This window comes from Sinocyclocheilus grahami, unplaced genomic scaffold (assembly GCF_001515645.1).
Source record: "Sinocyclocheilus grahami isolate Dianchi unplaced genomic scaffold, SAMN03320097.WGS_v1.1 scaffold1411.1, whole genome shotgun sequence".
NCBI lineage: Eukaryota > Metazoa > Chordata > Actinopteri > Cypriniformes > Cyprinidae > Sinocyclocheilus > Sinocyclocheilus grahami.
In genome coordinates, this window is record NW_015506590.1 from 46,109 (window position 1) to 55,657 (window position 9,549).

General features: G+C 40.8%; 1 protein-coding gene across 1 annotated transcript in view; it reads right to left on the reverse strand.

Annotated features, from left to right (window-relative positions):
- The window catches only part of ildr1a (immunoglobulin-like domain containing receptor 1a), an 11,285-nt gene extending 5,360 nt beyond the window's left edge, over positions 1-5,925 (reverse strand). Inside the window, exons 1-5 of the mRNA XM_016256276.1 lie at positions 5,702-5,925; positions 4,952-5,122; positions 4,479-4,628; positions 1,328-1,447; positions 173-319 (exon numbers count right to left, since the gene is read on the reverse strand). Coding sequence (XP_016111762.1) covers positions 173-319; positions 1,328-1,447; positions 4,479-4,628; positions 4,952-5,122; positions 5,702-5,750 — 637 coding nt within the window. The 5' untranslated portion in view covers positions 5,751-5,925. The remainder of the gene's footprint in view (positions 1-172; positions 320-1,327; positions 1,448-4,478; positions 4,629-4,951; positions 5,123-5,701) is intronic.
- Between the last annotated feature and the right edge of the window lie 3,624 nt (positions 5,926-9,549).

Genomic DNA, 9,549 nt, shown 5'->3' on the forward strand with positions numbered 1-9,549 from the left:
GTGTGTGTGTGTGTGTGTGTGAGAGTGTGTGTGTGTGAGAGAGAGAGAGAGAGAGAGAGAGAGAGAGAGAGAGAGAGTGTGTGTGGGTGAGAGAGTGTGTGTGGGTGTGTGTGTGTGTGTGAGAGAGTGTGTGTGTGTGAGAGAGAGAGAGTGTGTGTGTGCGTGTTCTAACGTTTTGCGGGGCAGCAGCAGGTCTCTGGGCAGCAGGGGCAGCGCACGTAACAGCAGCACTTCTGCGGACAGCACTGGCAGCAGCAGATACACAAGAGGATGATGAGCATCAGTGTGCCGAGGATGATGAGGAGAACCGTCAGCCAATCTAACAGAACAAACCAAACACAGATTCAGCTCATCTGCACACATCAGTCCAGGGTTTTCACTCAAGTTCTACACTGCAAAACAAATCTTACTTCGTATTTTTGCGAAATGACAAGATATTTAGTCTTGTTTCCAGAGGGAAGTGAATTTTGCTTAAAACAAGTAAAAAGATCTGCCAGTGGGGTGAGAAAAATAATCTTGTTTTAAGAGTAATTTCCTTACATCACTGTCAATTCATTTTAAATGTTTTAAGCAAAATGCACTTAATTTAGTTTTTTCCCCCACCGGAAACAAGACTAAATATCTTATGTCATTTTGCTTCTCTAGTACATGCAACTTGATTTAAGAATTTTTTGATATTTTGACTAGAAACAAGACAAAAATACTAAGTAAGATAAGCCTTTCTTTGCAGCGTAGTCATCTGCTGCTTTATATGATGTTGTGTTTGTCATTTCTCTGATGTGATTATTCTATGATTGGTCCTAATCCTGTGTGTTCACGCAGCTGGTGAACAGACAAGCATTCAGCACAAAGCTGCCATTTGCTTTGCTTCCTTCAAGTTTTGTGATTTGACAGATTATGTGTGGTGGTTTATTAGTGTCTCTATAGGCTGTAACTATAGAGACACTGAATCTCACCTGAGCCAAATTACAGGAGGGTAAAAATGACTCCAGAAAGATGGCAGCATTATAATGTTACTTTTACACAGAGATTGGTAGGTCTGTTAGTAAAATCTGCTGACTTTAGCAATCTTTGTTGCATTATGTGCCAATGGTGACCATTCAAAAATGGGGAAAGAGCAGTTTTCCAGTCTTTTCTCCAACGTTTGCAGACCTGTAACTCAAAAGGTATTAAAGATAACTCCGTAAATATTGACACGGAAAGACCCAATTATAAGCAGACTGTTTGTACATTCATGATCTCTGGAGTCTTGTTGAGGTGACATTTTTTTTCTTCTGCCGTGTTTAATGGACACACTCCTGAGTTAGTAATCAGGTCATTCACTTACGGTACACGATGAGCTTCATCTCTTGGTCTGAATCTCCGCCTGTGTCTCCAGGTGCTTCCACAGCGCAGAAATACATCCCATTATCCCACCACATCACCTCCTGAATGACCAGATCAGCCTCTGACAGCACACACACACACAGAAAATGAGCCTGTCATCACCGCAGGAATATCTATACTGGGACTGCAATGACTAATCTATATAAACAATCATTCATGGAAAAGAAATTTGCTGACAAAAACAAACAAACAAATTGATTAGTCAGGTCTCCACCAGTTCACTTTGCAGTAGGACTAAAATTTGATATCTTGTTGTTGTTGTTATCAGGTTCAATTCTAGTTTATTATAGTTCACTATTACTCAGGTTTGACTCTAGATCACAATCGCTCAGGTTTGATTCTGGTTCACTACAGTTCAGGTTCAATTCTAGTTTACTGTAGTTCACAATCGCTCAGGTTTGATTCTAGTTTACTATAGCCTAGTTCACTATCACTCCGGTTTGATTCTGGTTCACTATCGCTCAGGTTCAATTCTAGTTTATTATACTTCACTATCACTCAGGTTTGATTCTAGTTTTATTATTATTATAGTTCACTATCACTCAGGTTTGATTCTGGTTCACTATCACTCCGGTTTGATTCTGGTTCACTATAAGTTCACTATCGCTCAGGTTTGATTCTGCTTTTGGTTAACTATAAGTTCACTATCGCTCAGGTTTGATTCTGGTTCTTTATAGTTCACTATTGCTCAGGTTTGATTCTGGTTTTATTATTATTATAGTTCACTATCGCTCAGGTTTGATTCTGGTTCTTTATAGTTCACTATCACTCAGGTTTGATTCTAGTTTTATTATTATTATAGTTCACTATCACTCAGGTTTGATTCTGGTTCACTATCACTCCGGTTTGATTCTGGTTCACTATAGTTCACTATTGCTCAGGTTTGATTCTGGTTCACTATCGTTCAGGTTAAATTCTAGTTTACTGTAGTTCACAATCGCTCAGGTTTGATTCTGGTTCACTATAGTTCAGGTTTGATTCTAGTTTACTATCACTCCGGTTTGATTCTGCTTCTGGTTCACTATCGTTCAGGTTCAATTCTAGTTTATTATACTTCACTATCACTCAGGTTTGATTCTAGTTTTATTATTATTATAGTTCACTATCACTCAGGTTTGATTCTGGTTCACTATCACTCCGGTTTGATTCTGGTTCACTATAAGTTCACTATCGCTCAGGTTTGATTCTGGTTCACTATAGTTCACTATTGCTCAGGTTTGATTCTAGTTTTATTATTATTATAGTTCACTATCACTCAGGTTTGATTCTGGTTCACTATCGCTCAGGTTTGATTCTGGTTCACTATAGTTCACTATTGCTCAGGTTTGATTCTGGTTCACTATAGTTCACTCTGGTTCACTATAGTTCACTATTGCTCAGGTTTGATTCTGGTTCACAATTTCTCAGGTTTGATTCTGGTTCACTATCGCTCAGGTTTGATTCTGGTTCACTATCGCTCCGGTTTGATTCTGGTTCACTATAAGTTCACTATCGCTCCGGTTTGATTCTGGTTCACTATAAGTTCACTATCGCTCCGGTTTGATTCTGGTTCACTATAAGTTCACTATCGCTCCGGTTTGATTCTGGTTCACTATAAGTTCACTATCGCTCCGGTTTGATTCTGGTTCACTATAAGTTCACTATCGCTCCGGTTTGATTCTGGTTCACTATAAGTTCACTATTGCTCAGGTTTGATTCTGGTTCACAATTTCTCAGGTTTGATTCTGGTTCACTATCACTCCGGTTTGATTCTGGTTCACTATAAGTTCACTATCGCTCCGGTTTGATTCTGGTTCACTATAAGTTCACTATTGCTCAGGTTTGATTCTGGTTCACTATAGTTCACTCTGGTTCACTATAGTTCACTATTGCTCAGGTTTGATTCTGGTTCACTATCACTCCGGTTTGATTCTGGTTCACTATAAGTTCACTATCGCTCAGGTTTGATTCTGGGTCTTTATAGTTCACTATTGCTCAGGTTTGATTCTGGTTCACTATCGCTCAGGTTCAATTCTAGTTTATTATAGTTCACTATTACTCAGGTTTGATTCTAATTTACCGTAGATCACGATCACTCAGGTTTGATTCTAATTTACCGTAGATCACGATCACTCAGGTTTGATTCTAATTTACCGTAGATCACGATCGCTCAGGTTTGATTCTAATTTACCGTAGATCACGATCACTCAGGTTTGATTCTAATTTACCGTAGATCACGATCACTCAGGTTTGATTCTGGTTCACTATTGTTCAGGCTCAATGCTAGTTTATTATACTTCACTATCACTCAGGTTTGATTCTAGTTTTATTATTATTATAGTTCACTATCACTCAGGTTTGATTCTAGTTTTATTATTATTATAGTTCACTATCACTCAGGTTTGATTCTAGTTTTATTATTATTATAGTTCACTATCACTCAGGTTTGATTCTAGTTTTATTATTATTATAGTTCACTATCACTCAGGTTTGATTCTAGTTTTATTATTATTATAGTTCACTATCACTCAGGTTTGATTCTGGTTCACTATCACTCCGGTTTGTTTCTGGTTCACTATAAGTTCACTATCGCTCAGGTTTGATTCTAAGTTACCGTAGATCACGATCACTCAGGTTTGATTCTAATTTACCGTAGATCACAATCGCTCAGGTTTGATTCTAAGTTACCGTAGATCACGATCACTCAGGTTTGATTCTGGTTCACTATTGTTCAGGTTCAATGCTAGTTTACTGTAGTTCACAATCGCTCAGGTTTGATTCTGGTTCACTATAAGTTCAGGTTTGATTCTAGTTTACTATAGCCTAGTTCACTATCACTCCGGTTTGATTCTGCTTCTGGTTCACAATCGCTCAGGTTTGATTCTGGTTCACTATAAGTTCACGATCGCTCAGGTTTGATTCTGGTTTACTATAGTTCACTGTCACTCCGGTTTGATTCTGGTTCACTATTGCTCAGGTAGGCATATATTTGCATCTGTCTGTGAAGGTCAGATGCACAACTATTAGTCCAGCAGCATTCCTCAGACAATAAAGCAGTACAAAAGTACAGACTTATTAGTCGCAGTAACGTAGCATGTCAAGCATCCACTCACTGTTCTGAACGTAGATTTTTCGATCTCTATACTCGCTGCCCAGCACTGCCTCGTTGGATCCCAGTTTCTGAACCACGGTTCGGATGGTGCGTTGCGAGTCCACGCAGTCATTGGCAGGGTCTCGACCCAACTGAAGGGCCGACTGGTACGCTGCAGCACAACAACAATACATGCACATTAGCACTGGAGGGGTTGTGTTGATGTGATGACAACAATGTCACAACAGCTAATTAAAGTTCTGGTGTTAAACATGTAATCCAAAGTTCAATCCAAAACATGTTTTCCTAATTCTACTCTGGCAACAGATCTGGATGGTGAATCTGCACACACAAACGCATTTCTGTTTTGTCCCCACCACTTTATGAATCCACTCATGACAGAGATTTTGCTCTGATGCATCACCATCACAGCGGAAACACTTCCACACACCTCACACAGACATAACAGAAGATGATGTGATGCTAAAGCTCTACCTGTGGAGTAGTAGTCCAGAACAGGGTCTTTGCAGAAGGATTTGTATCTCCAAGTGACCACCACATTCTGCAGCTGAGCGGAGGTGGAGAAATCACAGCGCAAGACGACCGATGCGAAGAGAGTCGTGCGCTTCTCTGTCTCAGAGAGGGTGACCTGGATAGACAGAATCCCTGAAAGAACGGAAGCGAAAGTGTGTTAATGTTTGTGTGTGTTTGAGTGAGAGACAGAGACAGAGACAGAGAGAGTTAGTTAACACAGAAACACACAGATTGCCAAACCTGTAAAACTGGTCATGAGACAAAGAGCAGGAAATTCTTAACTAGTTCCAGACAAATACAGCATTAGTGTCTAACATGTTTATAGATACATATTCAGCAAAATATTTGTGGAAACGTCATTTCTTTGAATCTCTTGCTTTTCATATGAACTTTCAGTCATGACCACTGCATTTGTATGTTAATTATTTGTTTTTCTTTTTTTATTTCTCTAGAGTCCATATTTTCTTATTCTTGAGTGCTTTTTTTACACATGTATATCCCATCAGTCTTTCGATGTTTGTACATTTTTAAAAATTGGATTCTTTGTATCAACAATAGTAGGTCACGTGACCGATACGGACGCGCACAGGTGACACTTGTACCTGTTTCCATTGATCAACCTTCACAAAGTCCTTATATTATTGGCTTTCTGGCAGTGAAACGGACAGATGCGTGTGTGTATGAGATGTTCCGTGTGAAGCTCAGACTCACCTGGGGTCAGGAGACTCAGAAGCAGCGCAGACACGATCATCTTCCTCATGATGATCTGATAAACTCCAGAAACCACGAACCGAAACCAGCGCGAGTGTAAATCTGAAGAAAGTGACGGAAGAGAGCTCAGTCAAAACTGCATTTTCTCCAAGAAGCTTTAACGTTTAGTTGCGTCTCTCAGAGTCCGGTTTGTGTTTCCTCTGCTCTCCTCTTCCTCCCCTCGTCATCATCATCAGTACTCCACCCACAAACAGGTACATCACACAGCGCGCATGCGCACAGGTGTCTGCGCGCACAGGTAACACGAGCAGCCCGCGAAACTTCATTAAAACAATGATAAATATGCGTCCAATTTGTTAGGATGTCTGTATGTAAACACACTTTTACTATGAAGTTTGTCTCATTGTGTTTTCTTACAAACAAATCTAATCACTCACATTATGATCAACATCACTGTAACCCTGCTGAAAAAAACAATAGACACCACAGAATGTGTAATGGTTATACTGGTTGTAATGGGACTTACTCTCTACTGGTGACTGGTCATCTTCTGTCGGTGGCTTGAAAAAAAAAAAAAAAATCCTAATGGAATATGTCCCAAAACACGCTACAGAAAACCATTCTTAATGGTTAAAAGTTGATGGTATTTGTAAAGGAAACCATTAGAATTTTCTGTGATGGTTCTATTGTTTTTTCAGCAGGGATATCACTTTTTAATATGTAATGTACAGTGGGTATGGAAAGTATTCAGACCCCCTTAAAATTTTCATGATACAATCTCTGAGGCAGCGGCTCTTAAAATTGGATGAGAAAATTAATATCCAGTAAAAAAAAAAAATCACTTTTTCTGAAAATCCTTTCTGTAAGTGTCCTACAGCGACAGCAGTTTCAGACGGGTGAGGAGAGTAATGTTTTAGGCACAGGCTTTGCTTTAGTAGTTTGGGAATGTAATAACCTCATATGTTATCCGAGACTGCTGGGGTTTGGTAGGACAGCAGAGTTTCTCTGACATTTTATCATGATTTTCTCTCAACAGGCTTTGAAAGAAACACGTTCAGTTTGTACCAGCTCAATCCATATAAACAAAGAATCCAATCAACTCGAGAGGAATCAGATCTGAAGGTGACATTCATACATCATTAACGCCTTCACTCACTCACCCCCAGAATACATAAATGACAAGAATTTGTTAATTTATTTGAATAAATAGTATGTTAATAATATTAACATAATATACAAACGATGTCATAGTGCTGTTTGCTGATAGTTTCAGGCAGATTAGTTTTCTGTTCGTCCAGCACAGGCCTGAGATCAGCTGAAGATCCTGGTGTCTCCAGCAGATGGTGTGAGATAATCACTGATCTCTGGCCCTCAGACCCAGCATCCGAGTCTCATCAGCAGTGCTGTGGGTGTAACCTGACCACACACACACACACACACACACTTTAACACACTCTCACACACACAAAAGGCCCTATCATACACTCTGCGCGACAAGTATTTTTTGCTAGTTTCAGCCCGACGCAGTTATCATTTTCACCTCCTGCGCCACGTTGTTTAAAGGGGTCATATGATGCCATTTCAATTGTTCCTTTCTCTTTGGAGTGTTACAAGCTCTTGGTGCATAAAGAAGATCTGTAAAGTTGCAAAGACTAAAGTCTCAAAACCAAAGAGATATTCTTTATAAAAGTTAAGAGTCAGCCACACCTACCTAAAACGGCTCGTTCTAACACGCCCCCACATGTCTACATCACTATGTGGGAAGATTTGCATAACGCCGCCCAAATGTTCACCCAAAGAAAGAAGGTGTAGCTTTTATTCTCGCTGTAGTATCGTTGCTGCCGCCGCCATGTCGTGAAGGCGCTGTGTGCTTCGTTGTGAAAGCTAAACTACTTTGTTTGGTCTTCCAGAAGAGGACGATATCCGCTTCGTCATGCCTGGAGCTGATCCGTGCTGGTCGCTGAGGAAATACATCAACTTAGTGCTGTGGATCGCCGGATCGGCTTTCACTGTGGACGAAGCAGAGTCCAGCCCGGGGTCGTCACATGTGGTTGCCGCAGGCATCACAGTATGGTGAGGGACATAACATTTCCGTCACACGCTTGAGGTATTCGGCCAATCACAACGCACTGGATAGCTGGCCAATCACAGCACACCTCGCTTTTCAGACGATGAGCTTTGTAAAAATCGACGCGTTTCAGAAAGGCGGGGCATAGAGGAGAAACAATAATGTACAGTATGTGGAAAATAAATGTTTTTTTTAACCTTAAACTGCATAAACACATTTCATTACACCAAATACACCAAATAATGTTCTTTTTAGAAGCATCATATGACCCCTTTGAATAGCAAATGAATTTGCGCTCATTAGTGCGCTCATGGGCGTGCTGATCTGAAAACGAGGTGTGTTCAGGCGCATTGCTGGCGTGTTGCTATTTTGAGGCAACTGAAATAGACCGCGCCATTGACCAACAAAACTTGGTCTAAAGTCTGGCACAATATTTATTTGTTTTGTTATTGAAAGAGTGCGTTAGTATAGGCGGATATACACACAGGGACGCGCAGCGGCACACAAACATGCCAAATATAAAAAATTAAAGGATTACAATGTAAAATATTATTATTGTGTAGGCTACATAAATATAAAAATGCCTACATGTCATAATGGATAGTCATTGCATGTATCAGAATTAGGCTACCTATTTGCTCGCCCACGTGCAGCTCCGTTTCATCTCTGCAGATGCGTTCTGTCTTTGCACTTGCTAATTCTTCCGTGCAAATAGCGAATTCGCCATGGCGCGAGCGCAACTGGCTCTTAAAGAGAATGGGAGATGAGACTCTGATTGGTTTATTGCACGTTACGCCCAAAACACGCCCATTACTCACTTACTTAGAATAGGGACAACCAGTTTAGACCACGCGTCCAGGTGTGCAGACCATTTTTCCCATCATTAAACACACCTGATCCAACTAATCAAGTCCTTCAGGCTTATTTGAAAACTATGTGATATGCGTGTTGGAGCAGGGTTGGAACTAAACTCTGCAGGGCTTCAGCCCTCCGAGAACTGAGTTTGACACCCCTGGCTTAGATCATTAAAATAGGGCCCACACTCACACACACTTGAAACATGTGGAGCAAAATAGCTTTCAGTCTGTCAGTCATCTCATGGAGCATCAGAGCAGGTGTGATATTTACTAAAACATGAGGCTGGAATTACAGTCTTAAGACTTAATGTCTTAGTCATGTCTAATTTTTTTTGTCCATTTGAAGATGTTTTGTAAAGATACATTTTAAATGTTTTGTTGGCTGCACAATCTACAGCAAGAGCTAAATCAGACAACTCTGAGGCCACTCGGGGACGTCGTCATGTGAAAATTATTTGTGAGTGTGTGAGTGTGTGTGAGTGAGTGTGTGTGTGAGAGAGTGAGTGAGTGTGAGAGTGTGTGTGTGTGTGTGTGTGTGTGAGAGAGAGAGTGAGTGAGAGTGTGTGTGTGTGTGAGAGAGAGTGTGTGTGTGTGTGTGTGAGAGAGAGAGTGAGTGAGAGTGTGTGTGTGTGTGAGAGAGAGTGTGTGTGTGTGTGTGTGAGAGAGAGAGTGAGTGAGAGTGTGTGTGTGTGTGAGAGAGAGTGTGTGTGTGTGTGTGTGAGAGAGAGAGTGAGTGAGAGTGTGTGTGTGTGTGAGAGAGAGTGTGTGTGTGTGTGTGTGAGAGAGAGAGTGTGAGAGAGAGAGTGTGTGTGTGTGTGAGAGAGTGAGTGAGTGTGTTTGTGTGTGCGCGCACATGTGTACGCGTGTTTGTGCGAGGTTTCCATCTCAAAACTGTTGTGTTCAGTGCGTCACTATTGTCTAAA